General features: G+C 39.8%; 3 protein-coding genes across 3 annotated transcripts; 2 read left to right on the forward strand and 1 right to left on the reverse strand.

Annotated features, from left to right (window-relative positions):
* Positions 1-1,153: 1,153 nt before the first annotated feature.
* Positions 1,154-9,008, reverse strand: ftr84 (finTRIM family, member 84; the record flags this gene model as incomplete). Its single annotated transcript, XM_079553962.1, has 7 exons — positions 1,154-1,719; positions 1,788-1,841; positions 2,184-2,240; positions 2,414-2,570; positions 7,540-7,773; positions 7,875-7,970; positions 8,421-9,008. The coding sequence occupies 7 exons, from the start codon at positions 9,006-9,008 to the stop codon at positions 1,184-1,186; spliced, it is 1,722 nt and encodes a 573-aa protein (XP_079410088.1). The 3' UTR covers positions 1,154-1,183.
* A 1,246-nt stretch (positions 9,009-10,254) lies between these two features.
* Positions 10,255-12,203, forward strand: tppp2 (tubulin polymerization-promoting protein family member 2). Its single transcript, XM_079554230.1, has 4 exons — positions 10,255-10,401; positions 11,132-11,323; positions 11,414-11,567; positions 11,693-12,203. Exons 2-4 carry the CDS (start codon positions 11,133-11,135, stop codon positions 11,882-11,884), a joined length of 537 nt encoding a protein of 178 aa, XP_079410356.1. The 5' UTR covers positions 10,255-10,401; position 11,132; the 3' UTR covers positions 11,885-12,203.
* A 111-nt stretch (positions 12,204-12,314) lies between these two features.
* On the forward strand, positions 12,315-15,434 carry LOC306961464 (complement C1q-like protein 4). Its single transcript, XM_079554229.1, has 4 exons — positions 12,315-13,302; positions 13,617-13,793; positions 14,141-14,272; positions 15,093-15,434. The coding sequence occupies exons 1-4, from the start codon at positions 13,209-13,211 to the stop codon at positions 15,401-15,403; spliced, it is 714 nt and encodes a 237-aa protein (XP_079410355.1). The 5' UTR covers positions 12,315-13,208; the 3' UTR covers positions 15,404-15,434.
* Positions 15,435-21,023: the final 5,589 nt, after the last annotated feature.

Raw genomic sequence — 21,023 nt, forward strand, 5'->3', positions numbered from 1 at the left:
CAAGCCCTATAACACCTACTGTGGGAATGGCAAATATACTTAACTTGTTTTATATAATCTGAAGTCTGATTATTCTATTTCATGACCAGTACCAGTCAAAAGTTTGGAGACACTTATTATGTTTTGGCTTTTGTTTATTGTCAACACTATTTACATTGAGTGACTCAAAGACATTAATCTATATGAATGAACACATTGCATTATGTAGGAAACAAAAAGGGTGAAATAACTCAAAATATGTTTTATATTTTAAATTCTTGAAAATTGCAACCCTTTATTCTTGCCATTTTCTCAACGAGCTTCATCAGGTAGTCTCCTACATGGTCTGTGAAGTCAAAACCATATATTGAGAAAATGTCTAAGAAGTAATCAAACGGAAAGGAGGCAAGAAAATACTGTTTTTTAACTTTTGTTTGTTTAACCTCTTAACCCCCACCGGACCCTTAAACCAAATCTAATAGCTTTAAAAAAAAAAACCCATCAAAATAGTGACGAAAATGAACAAAACAGTGATAAAAAAGTGACAACAACTGTGACGATAAACAACAAAAAAGCAATGGAAAAAAAAGTGATGAAAAAGCAACAAAAAAGAGGCGAAATCACGACAGAAACGCTGAAGAAATGTGACATCTGTGACAATGACACAAAACAGTTACTATCACTTTTGCAGGTCTTTCAAATGAGGCATTACACTGTTGCTGTCCAGTTGAGAAGCTTTTAGATTTGGGTAAAGCTGACCTGGAGATAATGCGCTCAGTTCAGGTGGAGGTTACATATGTCAGAATCTACAATGTAAATAGACGAAAACCATATACATAAAAAAGCATTTCCAAACTCTTGACAGGTGTATATGGAGTCTAAAATCCACCAGATGCAGTTTAACTGACATGCTGCAGAGATATAACTATAACTGAATGAATATTTTCATCAAGCCATATTTGTGTACAATTTCTGAGGAAAAAAAAAAGACAATTCAGTTACTTACTACATCAAGATTTTCTATTTACATTTTCTCTAAAAGCCTTTATCTTAATGGTTTAATAACAACAATAAGAATAAAGTTTTTCAAATATGTGCAGGTCAACACACCACTTCCTTCAGGGATAAAATGTCTGGACGGAGAGACGTTTAGCACATTTACAGAACACCCCTATTGCTTCATGTGACCAATACTCTCGATAATCTAGTATGAAGTATTCTTTAGCTGACAGAGCCACACTGACGACCCCACCCCAAACCCGGCAAACAGTGGCTCTGAGAACTCGGCTTTGAACTTGTGAATGAGCTCCATCGACTCTGACACTGAGTAGAAGGAAACTGCCCTTCCTGCATAGTCCAGGTACACTCCGATCCTGCTGGCCCTGGGCGCGCTGGGGAGGTCTCGGTCCACTTTATTGTGCCAAGCAGAGTATCCAGTGTCTGAGCAGAGCAGGCTCCAGGACCGCTCATTGTAGCCCAGCAGGCTGTGGGAGTTCTTGCCCTTTCGGCTGATGCTGCGATAGGCCACGCCCACAGAAAACTCGCCGCTCCACTCGGCCTCCCAGTAGAACCTGAAGCCGCTGAGGGGCTCCTTGCAGAGGACCTGGGAGAAGCCGTCAAAACGCTCGGGATGGTCCGGGTAGAACTGAACCGCCTTCTTCCTGGCGACGCGCCGGTTCCCCTCCGACAGAACCAGCTCTTTGTACACAGTGTTGGGGTCAAAGGTCAGCCGGCAGGAGTCTACAGTGACATCATAAACAAATGATTATCGGGCAAACGATCGACCAACACGGAACAACAGTACTCACATTTCAAAAAGTCATTCCTTGTTTTTGGCTCCTGAAAGTCCACTCTAGAGGGAGCTGTGAGAATAAAAGGTTGTTATCAGTATCTTTACTTTTAGTGTGATCTCTGTAGCCTATTTGAGACTGTAAGTCTTGATCCATGCAGGTCTAACTGACTGAGGAACAATTTCATCCATCAGGCTGTCAGGAAGCTGAACTTTTCCCTCCCTTTGCTGCCCTCTACAGTGTACATTTTGAAATATTGTGCTGTATATAATATAACTATTATTATACAATTATTCTACTATTGTCTTTCGCACCAAGCATTTTTCCTTTTTATTGTTATGATGGGTGATGTGCTATGAGATCAATGCAAGCTCACAAAAAACACAAGAAGGTATAGAAGATCCATTGACTTACATTTCACTCTTTTGTCTCCATTTCGTGGCAGAAGTATATAGACTGGAGTTTCACTAACTGTTGATAATGAAAGAATCTGTTTAAATACATTTACCAATAATGGGGAAAAAAACAACAACGGTGAAATAATACTCATATAAACTAAATCCTTTCTAAATCCTTGATCAATAATAGTCAACTTCAACGCCACAAAACAAACAAAACAGTCCAGTGTCTTGAGAAGATCAAACCTGTTTTGGAGATCTTGCTGAGCTCCTTCTTGCAGATGTCGTCCAGATGTTCCTTCATGTCCATGGCAGTTTTACTGATGTCTCCAAAGGAGAACTGAGGGTTCATCAGCACCTTTGGCACCATGGGCTCAGGAGCGATACACAAAGTGGGGAAGTTCTGTGTGAGCAAATCATAATATGAATAATGTAAACATGTTCTAATATCAATAGTCAGGGCCCAGGGGGGAGATTGAAAAATGTGACACATACGGGCATTTCTCTCTGTTTTTTGGCAATGTTGCCATCCCATTTTCTGCTAATTGTTTTGCAAGTACTTAAGCGCTTTTTTTATTATTCATGCCTGGTAATGTTTCATTGTAATTACAATATTTGTTCAACTTTGCTAATGTTTTACACTGCCTTTTATAACCGGAAGCGCAATTGTCACGTGACTTGCCAAAGCTAGTTTTATAAGCTCCATAGCCTCTCAGAGTAGAAGCTGTGGTGCAGTAGTCGGGCTGTGGCCTAAGCCTTTGTAAACCTGTGGGGCGTGTAAGTGCCATTTTATTTGTTCTATTAACTTAATCCGAAATCATTCTAAACTACCCTACTGTTTGTTCACAGGGACCTATGTTTACCTACTGTTTCATGTTTGAGCTTTAAAATTAACTTTTAAAAGACATCCGATTGCCCTGGTCATTTCGAAGGGACGACAGCATCATAGACCATTTTTACTAATTCAAGGGTGCGGAATTCAAAAATCAATAGTGCCCAGCCCAATTCCTGTGTCAACATGGTCAAATTGGTCATCAGAAATGACTTCATCATCCATATGTCAATGATCATAAAACCAGAGGAGATTAAATAGAAATTGCTAGAGAGCCAGTTGATACAGGTTCTGTAAACCCTTGATCCTGTACCTAAAGCGGGTTTGGAAATGCACTACCAGATACACAACCCTCCGCTGCAAATATAGAAAATCAAAGATGCACGGGGCTGTGCGGATGTAAGAAAACCAGTGGCGAGAACAGTCATATCAACGTGAAATAAAAGGCATCGATATGAACAGAAGTGTCTAGAAGTGGTTGAATCTGAAACATCAGATCAACGGGGAGAAAACTTTGCCTCTAATTATTACAATATGCTGTTCACGAATGAGCATTGCCGACCTAACAGCAGCAATAGAGCCATGATGAGAGAGGACGGCACAGTGGTGCGTTTATCGCTGCTTCACAGCGAGATGGTCCCGGGTTCGATTCCCAATTGGACGGGGCCTTTCTGTGTGGAGTTTGTTCTTCCTGTGTCTGCATAGGTTTCCCCTACCACTAAAAACATGTACAATAGGCCAGGATGAATGAAAGTGTTTGAGAGTGCGAGTGTGGGACAACGGATGGAAGGCTACAATCCGGCATGAGTCCCATGTATGTACATTAACATGCACTATCCTGACCAAATACATTTATTTATTTAGTCATTTATGGTTCAATTACAGTGTGCACGAGACTATTAGGGTCATGAAAAATACACATGCAAAATATGAATATTAATAATGATAATAACTGCACAGTGTAAATTTGTATGAAAATCAGGCTCAGATTGAATCTTCAGTTGTGCTTTTTGATCATTGACATTGACTTTATCATCCACATCTACAAAAAAATGTATGAACACAAAAAGGATATGTGACTATGAAGTCTGAAAGTCTTTTTAAAGTGATTCAAATTTAGTTGAGTGTACATCTGAGGAGAGACAGAAAAGTAGCTGCCAATCTGCACCAACCAAACACTCCCTCGGCACATTCACACAGAGGCACAAGTGTCTTGCTCAAGGACACCTCGACAGGCTGCACTAGTCTTAGCTTCGGAACCACTGACCCAAAGATTCATGGATTAATGGTCTAACCATTGCGCCACTGTTTAAGTAGACACTCAAACAGTGGAGTCTTTCTGTGGAAGTGTTTGCTGTTCGACCTGCTCCTCCTGTTCATCAAAGGCTTGTTTTTCTTATGAATTATTCTGACATGTTATTTATTACTTAATGTAACAATGAGTCAGTGTGAAACTATTTCATTGATTTTCGATCACAGCAGACACTTTTCTTTCAATTCAAATTTAAACAGCACAAAGTAACATTTCTCTAAAACAATGTTAGTTTCAACTTGAACCTGACAAACTGCTGAGGGAAGATAAAGTCATTGATGTTCATTGTAAAAGTTAATCAACAACTATTAAACACTGTTATGTTCCACTCGTCCCTTCAATTAAAATATAGTCGACATGAGCTCGGTGAACTCTACATGATCATTTACTATAAGATTTGTAGACGTCATGTTGGAGGATGTGGAGAATCGTGCGCTGCGTGTGCGAGGGTTCACAGGTTGATTTTTGCTCTGTAGCGAGTTTCTCTGGAAACATGAGCCCATTGCACAAAGGAATCCGTCAGGTGTTTTCTCATTGGTGGTCATTAAATTGTTACATTCCATTCATTTCCATGATTCCATCTCAGCGTGTGCATCAAACCACAAAGACTCACCGCCCTGTTCAAATAAAACTCCCTGGTGTTTGATTGCCAAGTTCACCTCCGCTTAACTTCATGGCTTTACTTTTACTTTGCACCTGTAACTATATGTTCATTATTAATATTACTTAATTCAATGCTTTTACTAACTTTTTATTTTATATTTTATTTTAATGTAAGGGCTGCTTACATCCTTTGGAGATCTGTCATTATGGATTATATTGCACTAACAAGCTTCTGAAAGCACCACCGTTACGGGCCCTGACTCTAATCTACAGATTTTTCATGGGGCAAACTCAAAGACCTACAACTTTTCTATAAACACAATAGACCAATTTCTCCCAAATATTGTTCACAAATAAAATTATACACTTGTTATAAAGTGTAACATACTGTGATTGTTGACTTAATGTAATGCATTGTTGCATTTGATGTAAATATGTAACCATATGTTATTATTGCAACCACATTATTATTGTGAATAGGGGGTGGGAGTTAATAAGTTTGTCTTCCTCCCACTCCTTTTCGAGCTAGACTGCTGTTTTTTGTTGTTGTAATTATTATTATTGTTTTTCTTGCTTTTGTGTCTGTTTTGTGTAGCTCGAAATAAAATATTCAATCAATCAAACCTTTGAAAATGTGCTGAACTATGTGTCACACCAGACACTGATTGTGCTCCCCATAAAGCCAGACTGTACATTTCAGAGTGTCCTTTTATTGTAGGCAGCCTGTACCTGTGCAATATTCATGCGTCCAATCAACATCTGGATATGCTACCGCTGTGAGGTAAAGGAGACGTGCTCACTAACAGGTTTATACAGATTTGTGAACAATATTTGGGAGAAATGGGTCTGTTGCTTTTATTGAAAAGGTTTCATGACTTTGCGGTCAGTGCTAGCCTGGTTAACGGCAGACTAAAATCACAAGTGATAGTTAGTCTGGGGACAACCAATTCATTTTCTCGTAGTAGAGAGGTGTGGATTACGATTGTCCATAGCCGTTTAATGGGCGCTACGAATGTCTATCTTAATGTGTCTGCACGTAGCCATAGCCAATCGTATCATGGTATCAGATGACGTATGACGTACCCACTGCATTCTTTCAAGCTAAACTATTTAGAACATGGTCCAAGGCTTGATCGAAAGATGGTGTCCCCAAATCCATGCGAAGATTTCGGCCATGGTCCCCAGACTGCTGTGGAGTTTGAAATGATTCGAGCGCACGCAGCAGTCTAGCGTTAAGCAGGCTCGGACAGTGCATGGAAAATGTGACCAAAAAATAGTAAAAATCTGAAAAGTGAGGTGTGCAAAAGTATACACTCTTTCCTTTTAGTGCAACCAATTGCCTTCAGGAGTTGAATAAGATTTCTGAATGATCACATGTTGACCCAATGACTAAATAGACCGGTGTGTAATCTAATGTCATATTATATATATTCATATACATCTTCCACTGTGCAAAAAGAAACAAGTGCAATTTTCTTTTCGATATTGTGGAGCAAAACTATGGAATGAGTATGGAGAGTTTATGACAACAAACAGCAAAAAGAGCCTAAAAAATCTAATGCTCACTATCACAATCGAAATAATAATAATAATAATAAAAAAAAAACAGTTCACAATATTTTTACTTTAAGCATGTGATTAAAATATTTGTGATGATCTACTGTTGAATAATGTCGTCATGTCGTCATGTTCATGTTCTCTCTCTCTCAACGTGAGATCACGTTTTATTCTTTTATGTAATCAACATTTCTGTAGTTATTTATGTGAAAATATATAAATAACAAAAAAAGAAAAAAAGAAACAAATAAAGAAAACCATAAGAAGTCCCGTTTGCTGTTTGCCATAAGCCACATGGAGGCCACATGTTTGGCTTCTGGCAAACAGCAAACAGGACTTCTCATGGTTTTCTTTTAAAAATGTCACTCTGCCATAAGCCCAGATTTGTGCAGTGTACGACTAATAGTTGTTCTGTGTACAGTTTCCCCCACCTGAGCTGCAGCTCACTGCAGTTCATCCAGGGTTAACATAAGCTTCTTGGTAACAGCTCTGGTCAGTGCTGTCCTTGTTCGGTCTGTAAGTTTAGGAGGACGGCCGGGTCTTGGTAGGTTTGCAGTGATGCCATACTCTTTCCATTCCTGGATGATGTATTTAACTGTACTTTGAGAGATGTTCAAAGGTTTGGAAATCTTTTTATAACCTAACCCAGCTTTATACTTCTCAATGACTTTATCCCGGACCTGTCTGGTGTGATCTTGGACTTCATGATGCTTCTGCTCCCCAATAGTCTCTGAACAAACCTCTGAGACCATCACAGAACAGCTGTATCTGAAGTGACATCAGATTACACACAGGTAGACTCTATTTAGTCATTGGCTCAACATGTGATCATTCAGAAATCATTATTCAACTTCTGATGCAATTGTTTGTACGAAGCGGAAAGAGGGTATAGCTACTTATGCACATCTCACTTTTCAAAATCATGTATGAATTTCATTTCACTTCATGATTGTGTTTCACTTAGTGTGTGTCTTTCACATAAAAGTCCAATTAAATATATTTATGTTTATGGTCCATAGTGTGGCAAGATATTTTTGCAAGCCACTGTCGAGATGACGCCAGTTTTACCTGTAGAAAGTGTATATTGTCCTCAGTCTCCAGGATGTGCCTGAGCTCCGCGTCTCTGCGCTGCAGCTCCATGATCTCCTGCTCCAGACGCTCCACGTAGCTGTCGGCCTGTAACATGGCCGCCTGCATGTTGGACATGATCATCTGGTTTATCTCCGACTTCCAGCGCTCCACTGCCTGCAGCATCTCGTGAAACGTCTTATCGCTCTCTGTCTGCGCGCGCTGGGCTGCACTCTGGACACAGGAGGCGATGTGACTTTAGACCAGCAGAGGGAGCCAGAGATCAACATGTCTCTGCATTTGTGTTGAGTTTCACGTTTTGAGTGAGCCTTTACCTTGAGAAAGTCCACGTTGTGCTTAAGCTCCTGCAGTTCCTTTGCTCTCTCCTGCATTAAGTGCTGGACCTCAGTCTGTGTCACCACCAGCGTTTTCTAAGACAATATTTCAGGTAAAATTCAATGTCAGACCATAGTACCCAGAAAAAAAAAATCTCCAATGTGACACAGCATACAGCATTTTTTTCAGTATGTATTTGATAGCAGCAACAAATCTCAAAGAAATTCGGATGAGGCAGGACTAAGTGAAAAAGTTGTACCAGCACAAAAAAGCTAACTAAATAAATGTATCTACAATTATTATTAATTAGCTGCACCACACAAACATTAAAATAAACAAGAAAAAAAAAGTTTTTAGTTTTAGTCTGTTGTCTGCTTTTAAACGTATGTTAAACTGACCCAATATTATTCAATAATATATGCCAACTTTCTCAATTTCAACAGCTAATTTATGGTTTCAGTGGCAGTATTACTGAAATGTACAGATGTCTGAACCATTTGTATTTATTACTGTACTGAGCCACACATTACTACTGTAACTTGTACCTGTTTCTCGTTGCGCTCCTCCTCTGCAGAGGTGATGTTGTGTCCGCGGTGCTCTCTGACTGTACAGAGCACACAGATACACATTTGGTCCGAGCGACAGAACAGCTCCAGGCCTTTCTCGTGGTGGGGGCAGATCTTCCTGTCCAGGTGTCCCATCTCGTCCACCAGCTTGTGCCTCTTAAACGTGGAGGATTCATAGTGTGGCTTGACGTGGGTCTCGCAGTAATACGCCAAGCACATGAGGCAGGACTTGACCGCTCTTTGGCGTCGGCCCACGCAGAAGTCACAGAAGGATTCCCGCTGCAGCTCTGGGAATGGGGTGAGCTCAGGGAGTTGTCTCCTGGGCTCATGGTGGACATCTGGGACATTGCGCCTCAGGACGGGGCGTGGGGTGAAGGTGGACCGACACTGAGGACAGTTGTAAACCCCCATGTGGTCGAACTGGTCCCAGTAAACTTTGATGCATTCGAGGCAGTAGGTGTCTCCACAGGGAATGGTGACGGGGTCTCTCAGAGTGTCCGCACACAGGGGACAATAGGCCTCAGGAGGCAGGGGAAACCCAGAATCAGCCATATCGTACTCAGTCATGGAGATTATTTAGAGGTAACGCCAAGCTATCACCCTTCTGTCAACCTTTCAAAAGAGCCAGTCTCCTTTTGGCCAACTTTTAAAGGCACGTGTTTGTTGTGACCATAAGCAGAAACCTGATTTTTCAGTTTCTCAGCGTGTGAAAGGCACACGGATCAGCAACCATGACAGACTGAGCTTACCCAACAAATTTTAACATGTAAACATCTACAGAGGTCACTTTGATATTAGAAATTGTGCTGGAATTAAGATTTGCCACCCTTTAATGTCCAAATCCTTGTGCTTTCACTGTTAGACGGGCTTAACAAGTGAACAGGTGCCACAGTAAAAATGTTGTGTTTACTTCTATTTGACTGTGTTTGTTTTGTGTTGGCAGCCACATAATAGAAGTGTAGGCCTACTACCATGGAATGTGCAGAGTGAATGAACAATGTACTTTAACGCAATACATCGTGCTGTATTTGAAACAAGGGCATTGTTATAGATCTTTAGATTAACTTACAACGTATTTTGGCTTTGTACTATTGCAACCACAAACCATTAATATTGCATAAGCTGTGGTTGCACTTAATGTCATTCGATCTTTCCACTTGACCAAGCTCTGAGTTCCATGATGGTCTGTGATGGCAACACAATCAGCCCATCTCTGTTTATACAGTCAACAAATCAAGTGTTTCTCTGTCTGAGTGGATACTGAAATGGAAAATACTAACAGGGGTAAGCAAGATTTTCATACTTTTATTACATGTAGTAGCTGTGTAATAGAAACAACCATTGTCACACACATAAAACAATATAACAATGTAATCAGCAAAAAGGCATAACGTTTTTCAGGGGCGATCGGTCATATCAGTTATCCATTCAGCAATGCTACTACTCACAGAACTCATCAGCATCACACACATTTTCACACACAATTGACTGGATTTTATTCATTTTTATTATGAACAGATGGAGCGTTGGATTAATTTAGTTTTAACCTTTATGTTGCCATGTTCAACATATCAAAATTCAAATCAGATGTGTTCCATTTTATTGCAATACACAAATGCATTTATAATCTCTGACTCAAACTCCAAGACCAAATCAAAATGATTTTTCTCACAAGGGGAAGACAAACAGACTCAAAACAACCCTGTATCCATGTAGTCAGTTGTAAATTATAGAATGGGTGGATATAAATAGGGAGAGTCTGGCCGGCAGTGATGTCATACTTGGTGCTGGGTCGGGCTGTCTCTATGGTCTCACTGTTGTTGTGTGTGTCCTCGCGAGACTCTGTGGGCGGGGCTTGAGGGAGGAGACACTCTGGAGTCAGACGAGGAAGAGGACGAAGGACCGGGTCTGCTTGCAGCAAATCACGAGCATCCCAAATATAGCATCCATCCATATTCAGGTATGTTATGGACTTTATCTATTTATACATTATTTTACATGTACATCTACTGCTTCTACTATATGCATGGATAGCATTGCCTTGATAGTGTCTTTTGACCATCTAAGAAAGTACATTTCTTATATTTTTGTGAACTAATGCATGCAAGCAATGTTGAATTGCTACAAACAAGGCTTATAAAACAGAAAGAAGCAGAAAGCAGTTTGATGCGGATCACAAACAGAAGTGAAGCAGGGCCATTTGGAACCAGAGTTGATTGAATTAAGTTGGCCTGAGTGCAGCTCGGGTAGCAGAAAGAGAGTGTGATGGATGATTAGAATGAGTGTTTGCACATCAGTAATAGAAAATGTCCATTTGAGAGATTTGTCATAGAGAAAAATTCTTGGCAGGCTGCCGTTCAATTAGCTAATGGAGTCATCACTTTTCCCCGTGCTTCTATTTGACCCAATGCGCAATAGAGATGATTGTGTCTGCCTAAAAATAATCATGCAGCAGAGCAAGTGACAGGTGTGTGCGAGCACTGATCCTTAACTTATTTCCTTGATTAGGAAGCCTCGGGTCAATATAAAGTTACCTGTGGTGTGCCACAAGGATCAGTTGTAAGGCCATTACTTTTTAATTACAAACTTGTCAATGCATTTGTCCATAGCAAAACAGTTCGGACATTGACAATAGATTTAATATCTAAAAGCAAAACAAAAAACATCTGAGCCTCTGTGTTTTTTCCCAGTATGGCAGACTCCGCAGCATCACTGGCAGAGGTTGAAACTTCCTTCAAGAAGTTCGCGGTCCACGGTGACACCAAGGCGACAGGGAAGGAGATGAATAACAAAAACTTTGCAAAACTGTGTAAGGATTGTCGTATCACAGACGGCAAAAATGTCACAACTACAGATGTTGATATAGTTTTCAGCAAAGTCAAGTAAGAAGACGTTTTCAAAGATACTAGCCCATTATGAGCACTTTTCAAAGTAGAATGATACATTTGCACTTCTGCTTATTGATACCACAGGGCAAAAACAGCCAGAGTGATCACATTCGAACAGTTCAAACAGGCCTTGGCAGAGCTGGCTGCAAAACGCTTTAAAGGGAAGAGCCAGGAGGAGTCGCTGCAGCAGATGTATGGCCTCATTGCTGGAAAGGAGCCTGCCAATGTCGGAGTCACTGTGAGTAATTCAGAACTCAAACATCATCTTTATTTGTCAGACTCAGGTCCATAAAAACACATGCAAAACTGTTTATTCTGAAACTAATGATCGTGAGTATATTCATTTTGTGTTTTATGATTCAGAAAGTGGCAAAGGCCGGTGCAGTGGACAGGCTGACGGACACCAGCAAGTACACAGGATCACACAAGGAGCGCTTTGACGATTCGGGAAAAGGGAAGGGGAAGGGTGGCAGGGAGGAGACGGCAGACACCAGTGGATATGTGGGAGCTTACAAAGGCAGTGGAACTTATGATGACAAAGTTAAAGAGGCATGATTCCCTCATCAGAAGAATAATGACTAAAGTAACCTTCCTATATTTTAAAAAAAAACGTTAATGATGTAATGATACACAACTTACTGGGAAGATCCTCTTTGAAACCAAAAAAAAAAAATGCATTTATCTTATGCACTATATGATTGATTGTAGCTTAAGCTTTTAACCATTTTTCTCTGAATGTAAAAACAGTGACCAAAAAACACACTTGCGTTCATTTTGCATTGTGCCTTACTGAATAAAAAGCAAAGCTACGGACAAAAATATTTATATTTGCACTTCCTGACAATACATGCATGCAATGTTAAAACAAAACAAATCTCAAAATGACAGTCGTATTAAAAAAACGCTAATGAAATGTCTGTGGCCCAGTCGGCTTTTGATGTGTTTTATTTATTGCTGTGTTGAATTTGAAATGCCTATACATGTTGTATTGTATTAAATTCATTTGAATGCAAAAAGTAAAATCATGCACCAATGCAGTTTGGTGAGTGTAATGTAGTAGATAAAGCATGATCAGCCTTAAGATTTCAGGAAATTGTTTTTGCATAATAAACTTATGAGTCCAAATGGTGGTCTAGACTCACATGTTTCAACATTCAAACAAAGGCAAGGTGGATAATGTGTCTTGCCCATGGAGCAAAAACAATAACAACTTCAGATCTTTGTGTGCACTGTTGCCTCAGAGATGACATTGGAAACTAACAACATGCCAAACAGTATGGGAATGTGCATTATCTATCGCCGGCATAAGCACGCAAGGATGCATGACCTCCCACTGGTTTCCTTTGCTTCACACATATGGGACAGCAGTAACCTGAACCAGGTCGGTCATCAAGAGACACAAATAAAACAGTTTGTATCTATCCAACAAAGTGAGCGATGCTATCAGTCCACCTGACACCTCGGACCTAGTTAGCCCTCCACACACACACAATGGCTGTATATGATCATAACGGTTCAGTGTCTCTTACCTAACCACTGGGGACCACGCTGGGATGGACCCCTACCCAAACAGGTCACATCCACACATTCACACAGGGTTTGGGCAGAGAGCAGTGACTTGGCAAACACCAAAGCCATATCCTAAAAAACTGTGCTGTACTGACATAGCGCTCTTCAAGCAAACTCAAGGTGAGCTTAAATATATATAAGTAATGTAGACGTATTACAATGTCCTAATGCTTAAAATGAACAGAACTTTATACATATATTGTACGGTCGGTGATTATTCAATCCTGACCAGACTAAATGCTTCTGCCATTGAAATGTTTATATATAAATGTAATATCTAAATTTGTTTAACGGCAGGTTTTGTGTCACTATGAAAGTCCTGGTTTATCTTGTGTTCATGGTGGGACTTCTTGCCAAAACTGAGGGAATGACACGCACTATAGAGGAGCTTAAAGAGGCCGCAGGTACACAAGACATGCTGTAACTAATAATATCGGTTTTGTATGTTTGTTTGGTGATAATTTATTACTACATCTGCTAATGAATACTTTCATTTTGCAGAGGTACTTCTATGTAGCCTGGCCAGCCATACACACTTCTTTCTCTGTATGTGAAATACATTGGAAAGAATAAACAGAGAATAGTGTGGCCAGGCTAACGTCTATGAGAAACAAGTCAAGATTATTTCAAGCCCTATCTCTTCTTTCTGTGTTTGTTATTTTTATTATTCTTGAGCCTCTCTTATTCCCATGCCTGTTTTTGCATTTCTCCCAAACAGAGAAGTGGACGCGTGATATTCCCTGTTTAAAGCGGGACTGCAGCTGCGCCTTCAGGTCCAAGAGCTGCTGCTGCGCCAACCCGGATCTGCAGAATCTGAGGGACGACGTCAGGGACACTTTTAAAGACATTTCCGGCAGAATCAGCGTCCTATCACATGAGATCCATGAAGTCCTAGGTAAACTTAACATCATGTGAACATTGTGTCAAAACAGCGGTGCTTCTTAAGAGATTCTTTCGAAATCCAGCAAACAATTGTCACTGGGAGAATGAACAGCATTAGAATTATGCAATGGAGAAAGCTCTCTCTTTTTAACCGTTAGTTGCCAATAGATACTTTTTATTCAGAATGGTATTACCCCCATTTGGATTAACCTTTTTTTCCTCATATAAAAAAAAAAAATCAGAATCATTGTACTGATCTTTGGTACAATGGTGAACATGGAGAATAAAGAAACATAGATTTACATATACATTTACATGACTTTATTTAATAAATTGTCCTTTGTGTTTGTCATGTGACAGAACCCGTAAATGTTGCATTCACTGCCTTCCTCGGGCGCAATGACAAGTGTTTGGGACCTTTTGAGAGGAATGTCTCTATTCGCTACGACGACATCCGCCTAAATGAAGGAAGTGGATACAACTCTATGCTGGGTAATGTCTTTACGCTGAAACTTTACGTTCATAGCATTATTACTTTGTTACGGTGTGGTGTGTTCATTAACATGTCCCGACCAAATAAACCAATACATACAAGTTGGTTGTAAACTAAGGCCATGTCACTGTTGCAAATATCATAGAGCATCTTAAAACTTTAGGGAAAATTATGTTATGGTTTGATCTTGAGGAGGGTAAAAACATACAGCTGAAAGTTAAGAAAATTGAAAAATTAAGACATGATTTGGTTTGATTTTGATTCATTAGTGCAGACAGATATCAGTCCGAGACAGATGTGTTCGTACGGCAGACGACATAGATCAGTGGTTCCCAAGCTTTTATGTCCATGTACCCCTTGAGTCGTTCATTTATACTATACGTGTACTTCCTACCTTGAGGATCTTGCCAATCCGGCTCGAAGGACCAATATTAGATATTGTAGGACTGTATAATGCTTTTGGAATTCTTCATCCACTCAACACATCGAATTCGGACACAAAGGGCAGTTTCAAAGTGTTACTGAAGTTCTCATACACAGACGCAGAACTCAAGCTAACTGACTGCTCAACTATTTCTATGGTGATTGTTATTAGAGATTGTTCAGTATTTCAAAATGTGTTGTGTTCAAATTGAAGCTAAAATACTCTCAAAATCAAAGCTTTTACTGAAAAACGTCCGAGTACAACCTGCTGGTCAAGTGGTCTCGTGCCCCCGGCTGGGTTACACTGACACAGATGACCAGAGGCTGGGATACAATGGGAAAACTGGTCAAATGACAACATCATTCTCTGTTCTGTACCTTGTTCTCTCTTCATAGGACTCTTCACTGCTCCAGTTTCGGGCGTGTACTCCTTCTCCCTGTCAGTGTACTCCAGACTCCAGCGGGCCGGGCAGCACATGTTTCACAAAGTGCAACTGATGAGGAACGGCCGTGCACAGGCGGCCGTGTGGGAGGACAACACAGAGGACATGGAGGACAGCAGCTCTCAGCGGGTGCTCCTGTCTCTGGTGCAGGGAGACCAGGTGTACGCAGAGCTGGTGCACGACAGGCAGCTCTGTGGGAACATCCGGGGCCTGAACAGCTTCTCTGGATACCTCATCTATCCTTTACCAGCGACATCACTCTAACCATGTTCGAGTAAGCGCTCAGTTGTACAGGAGTTTTTAAGCCATCATCTCTACTGGGCTGTTTTAGTGTTGAGGACATTGTGCACGTCAAGAGGTTTATTCAGTAACTACTTTTGGTTCTTATTTTTTGCATCCCACTTTATATAATGCAATCTAAAGTAGGGACAGTTTAACTTGCCACCCATCTTTATTCTAAAAAGCTGCTGGCTCAATAGGCTCTGGACTGAATGGCTGCAAACGAGCAGATATCAGATGTAAACAGAGATCTTGTGACCAACATTCTCTGTACAATAGAGGTTATTAATCAAGTTGAGTGTAGCTTTTAGCATAAAGACGAGTAGTACCACTAATAAGAGTTATTAGTAAACCCCTCCCTTCAAGGTTGGTTTATGAGGAAGCCTCTTGGTTAATGATGAAGTGTGAGGGGACACGTCCTCAACACCCAGTACTTCAAGCTTTTGTTTTATTTTATTTTATAATTATTACAATTAATATTCTTATTATTCTTATTACTATTCTTATTATTTTACCTATCTGCATTCTAACAACAACTGCATCATAATTAAAGTTATGGCTCACACACACTGGTTGAATTTAGGTTATTTTCCTAATTGTCTTTGTTTCCTGGAGTTAACTGTGCTTGCAAACAAATATGGCTTCAATGATTAAAGCTTCCTGAGATACTGATGCCTATTACCGTGTTAGAGTTTGATTAGACACTGGCGCCACCTTGTGGCAGAAGAGGCAACAACAACTGGAAACACATCCACAGAAAGTCTTCAGACAATCGCATAACCAAAACAAATGAATTGATTAATATACAAGTAAAGAAATGTAGCTGGTGTGGCCCCTGACTACAAAATAATGATGTATAAAGTTATTACAGCTATAATTTGAAACATTACATTAAGTTTAAGATACACAAACATTATAGTAGGCTAGGCCTACACATTTTACATGACATGACAAAATTAAAAACGCATCATGGTGCATTATTAAGTTGTTGGTCCTCATCCTAGTTTTCCTAATTTCATTAACAAATGTGAATCCCTAGAGATCACAAAACCGCAAAGCGTATAGCCGCAAAGCAGCGATTATCAGCCCTCGCCGACCGCCCTGCCCAAAACAAGGGGGCGCTTCGTGCTCTTTTGTCTCCCTCAATCTAAAATTACAGTATTGCTATTGCTTTTATGTTTGTTTGTTTTTTAACTTGGGACAAATGGGACATTATGGTCATCGCTACGGCAACACCGTGAAAAATATGCCATGGGTGCAATTGACTTTTCTGATCGGAACGACCAAATAGAATTTTGTGCCAAATTATTTCATTTTTCGTAAAACTAAAATTTGTACTCACCATATAATTCCTATAGGGGGCGCTATCATGCCCAATTTGAATTTTGCCTAATGAGAGTGTTTAGAACAGGGGTGCCCAAAGTGGGGCCCGCGGGCCAAATTTGGCCCGCCGGAACAATTAGGTTGGCCCGCCAGAGGGTGACCTACTTTTGCGCCGCATCTGGTCAATAACTCTCTCTCCCGTTCATTCTCAATGGCAAATATAGATGCAGTTCACTTTTTGTCCACCAGGTACAGGTGGTGCTGCTGTTTCCATTTTGCTCTATATTGCTACAATAATTGATTTTGTTCTTCTAAAACTAGGCTTTTTGTAGCATGTTAACCCCTTAACTCCCACCTTAACCGAGCGCATTTTCTCCAGTTTGGCTTTACCCCAATCCAAAAGCTTCTGCTGCAAAAGCTGTGAAAATAGCAACAAAACTGAGACGAAAACAATGATGGAAATGTGACAAAAAAAGTGAGAAAACATTGACAAAAAAGTGACAAAGAATTGATGAAAAAGTGGCCAAAATGTCACTAAAATGTCACAAGAAATGGACAAAAAAATGACAAAAATGTGACAAAAAATAACAAAAATATGATAAAAATTTGACAAAAAATGACAAAAATTTGATGAAAAATTGACCCAAAAATGACAAAAAACGTTACAAAAATGAGTTGAATATCCAACAAGGAAAAAGATCCTCTCGGTTCAGGTGGGAGTTAAGAGGTTAATTGCATAGATTGAATTAAATGCAAAGGTATACCAAAAAAGAAAATAAAGTAACTTTTATTATTTGCAGTTATGTGTTTCACGCTTGACATCGCCGTGTTTGGCCCGCGACTCACAGGCACTTTTTCATTTTGGCCCTCGGAGACAAAAAGTTTGGGCACCCCTGGTTTAGAACCTGATGAAAAAAAAAAAGATCAAAATCGGGCTTCATATGTGCGAGTGGGAGCCATTTTTGTTTGCAAAAAATTGCAAAATACTTCGTCCAGTTTGCGGCTTCGCTGCATAAAAAGCATAAAACATAGAAAAACAGAGGCCGACGGCATTGCCGTATATTTTTTGCTCAACTTATCATGATGCACATCTGTACCGATTTTTATGATTCTACGACAAACTTCATTTTTGCCCGCGTCCTATCTCGCAATGTGAAAAAAAAAAAAACTGAGGTGGCGCTGTCGCGCCATTATTTTGAAATTCAAAATTTGGAAATAGTCAAAAGTTGTTTGAATTTTGGGCCAAAATCTGTGACATATCGTCGATGTTCACTGGGTGAAAATTGCGACGGTGCGAAAGAAAGAAAGAAAGAAAGAAAGAAAGAAAGAAAGAAAGAAAGAAAGAAAGAAAGAAAGAAAGAAAGAAAGAAAGAAAGAAAGAAAGAAAGAAAGAAAGAAAGAAAGAAAGAAAGAAAGAAAAAGAAAGAAAAAGAAAGAAAGAAAGAAAAAAAGAAAGAAAAAGAAAAAAAGAAAGAAAAAGAAAGAAAAAGAAAGAAAAAGAAAGAAATAACACACAACTGATGACTTAGGACCAGACTAATGTCAGTGAGTGTTCTGAGAATGGTCATATAACATCATTAAAATCATTATTGAAAATCATAACCTATGATTAAAAATATAACAAATCTTACTTGATAAACACTGATACATTTCTGTGCTCTCTTTGGCCTTTTTCTGTCTGTGACAGGACGGGACATACATTACTCCCTCACTCTTGGTGATGTGCGTTCTCTATTATTTACTTGAAACTCCTTGTCCAGCAGATGGCAGTCTTGCCTAAAGTAAAACAAGCACATTGTGTTTTGTGTCTTGGAGCACGTGTCCTTGTAGGCATGCCATGCACTGTGGGACTGTGACTTTTCATATTTGCATTTGAATGCACAGTGGTGAAGGAGATCCAACTATAAAGGTCAAGGCCAGTTTATACTGTGTTTTCTAAATAACAGTTAGATTTTTCTTGGAAAGAAAAGTTGAGTGAATGAATCATCAGTTTTTTGGTTTGGCAGAGAGACAAGTGGAAGCAGGCTGTCAGTAGACAGAGGACATCTTGTGCGATTGACTAAAGAACATCAGCTGTAAAAGCCTTTGAGTTCGAAAGGATTGGAGAGACGGCAGTCTATAGTGAATACAGTATGTGCTGAAGGAGAGAGCAGGAGAAGAAGAGAGAGAATAATAGCCAATTCAGTGGGGGATAAGAGTTGTGTGTCGAGCAAACACTGCAATGTTAGACACCGTACAAAACTCGCTATAGTGCACAGGAACAGTGTTGTGCTGCAAGAGTGATCTCCCTGGTCCCTTAACTAAAAAGAAGTGAACACTGCCAAGAAAGGTTAGAATGGAGGAGAGATAGGAAGCCATAGAGCGCAGTGGGACTCCAGCAAGAGAACACAGACTTCACCAGGGGAAGTGATAAGAGCCAGGATGAACAAGATAAATGTGATAAACAGTGTTCAAAACACATAACAAGGGAATAGAAAATAAAGTTTAAAGGATTCACAATGTACAGGGTAAGGCAGATAAAGTTAATATGAGAATATGAGAGTTTGCGTAGACTCTCAGAGACTTTCCCCACAGCTGCTGTTGGCAAACAGGAATAGAGGTCAGATGAGGCAACTGCACTTAATGTAAATGTATAAAAGGCTGAGGTATAGCTTTGGATGTTTGCACAGTATAGCAATAATCTAGGATAAGAAGTATGTCAAGTTCAGTTTCAAGGTAGTACTATACAGTCTTTACTTTGTGCATGCTTATTGAAAAGCTGTGACCAGGGGATGGAGGTGTGTTTGAGAAAACCAAGACAGAAGGTGTTTATGGACATAATATTCTATATATTGAATAAGAATATTAATACTATATAAGAAGACTAGTTTAATGGGCTCAAGATTTGCATTATTTAGGCTTATTCAAATATAATAGAGCATTGTTTTATTTGTTATACACTGCCTGAAGGTACTTTATTTGTCATTCCAACATGTCAAAAACAGGAAATGTGCCCAAAATTAAGATCAGCTGTGTACCTGAACATCTGCAATGACCAGGTTATTCCATCAATTGATTTCTTCTTCCCTGATGGCACGGGCATATTCCAAGAAGACAATGCCAGGATACATCAGGCGCACATTGTGAAAGAGTGGTTCAGGGAGCATTAAACATCATTTTCACACATGTATTGGCTGCCACAGAGTCCACATTTTAACTCCATTGAGAAGCTTTGGGATGTGCTAGAGAAGACTTTGGGCAGTGGTCACACCCTCCCATCATCAATACAAAATTAAAGTAATACTGTATCTTCAGACATTGTAGAAGCTTAATGAAACTAACTAACTAAATATTAGAGCGTGTGACCTTTTTGTGGCAACTTTTTCTTTTGGTCGGGCACTTGAAATAAAGCATTGCACAAATACGTCTAGACGCAGTTTAAACAAAGATTGTTGTTGTGACTTATGTCTTTTGTAGTTACATTTTAGCACAAACCATAAAACAGCTATGAGGATGTGGAACAATTTCAGAAAATATACTCCGATATTATTATGATCCACAACAAAATATTCTATACATTAGAAAGCAGACCGGTCAGTAGAAGCTATAAATATATTGCATTAACTATATCTGTGAAGTGCCTTATTGTGGTGAGTTGGCTGCAGTTAAAAGGCTCCTCTTTCAAGTGGGTCAGGGAGGGCAAAGAAACACACATTTATCACAAGAGCACAACACGGGTCAACACAGTGACTGCTATTGTTGGGGCTGTAAAACGCCTGTGAGTTCATGCTGTAAATGCAGTGGTTTTGTCCGACCGAGAGGATGGATTTCCATTGGTTTTTAACATTAACCTTGGCTCGAGATCTACACTCTTTCCAAAAGTGAGGACAACAGGGGGCTGTGCGGTGTTACAAAAGCAGCAAGCGGGCCTAGTTCATAGAAAACGAGATGAGCAAAATGTGGATTGGCATTGTACTTTTGGGAAATGATACTGCACAGATGCTCACTTATTCCAGTTGTGAGGCATCAACAAACAAACGATTCCTTCATGCCTTCCTGATGGCTTTAAGACTCAATTAAAAAAGCTTTTATCATTTATCTCAGGACCAGGAAAATCTCACGTTAAGTAAGATTTTCTGTGCTTCCATGTCTTTTAATATACGGTCTTGGATTCATTGCAGGTGTTGTGCATGTCAGTGCATCAAAGTCAAACCAGCACTGTAGGTTTCTGCATTTCAAGGCCACCATCACGACAATGGGATGGACTTTAAAGACCTACAACTTTCATTAAGTGAATGAAATA

This window comes from Gobius niger, assembly GCF_951799975.1.
Source record: "Gobius niger genome assembly, chromosome: 3".
NCBI classification, from domain to species: domain Eukaryota; kingdom Metazoa; phylum Chordata; class Actinopteri; order Gobiiformes; family Gobiidae; genus Gobius; species Gobius niger.

Bases quoted from the DNA above. Each gene is read 5' to 3' on its own strand.
- LOC306961464 (XM_079554229.1), top strand. From the start codon at position 13,209: ATGAAAGTCCTGGTTTATCTTGTGTTCATGGTGGGACTTCTTGCCAAA. The intron at 13,303-13,616 runs GTACACAAGACA...TCTCCCAAACAG, and splicing joins GGAGCTTAAAGAGGCCGCAG to AGAAGTGGACGCGTGATATT. The intron at 13,794-14,140 runs GTAAACTTAACA...GTCATGTGACAG, and splicing joins TGAGATCCATGAAGTCCTAG to AACCCGTAAATGTTGCATTC.
- tppp2 (XM_079554230.1), top strand. From the start codon at position 11,133: ATGGCAGACTCCGCAGCATCACTGGCAGAGGTTGAAACTTCCTTCAAG. The intron at 11,324-11,413 runs GTAAGAAGACGT...TTGATACCACAG, and splicing joins ATAGTTTTCAGCAAAGTCAA to GGCAAAAACAGCCAGAGTGA. The intron at 11,568-11,692 runs GTGAGTAATTCA...TTTATGATTCAG, and splicing joins CTGCCAATGTCGGAGTCACT to AAAGTGGCAAAGGCCGGTGC.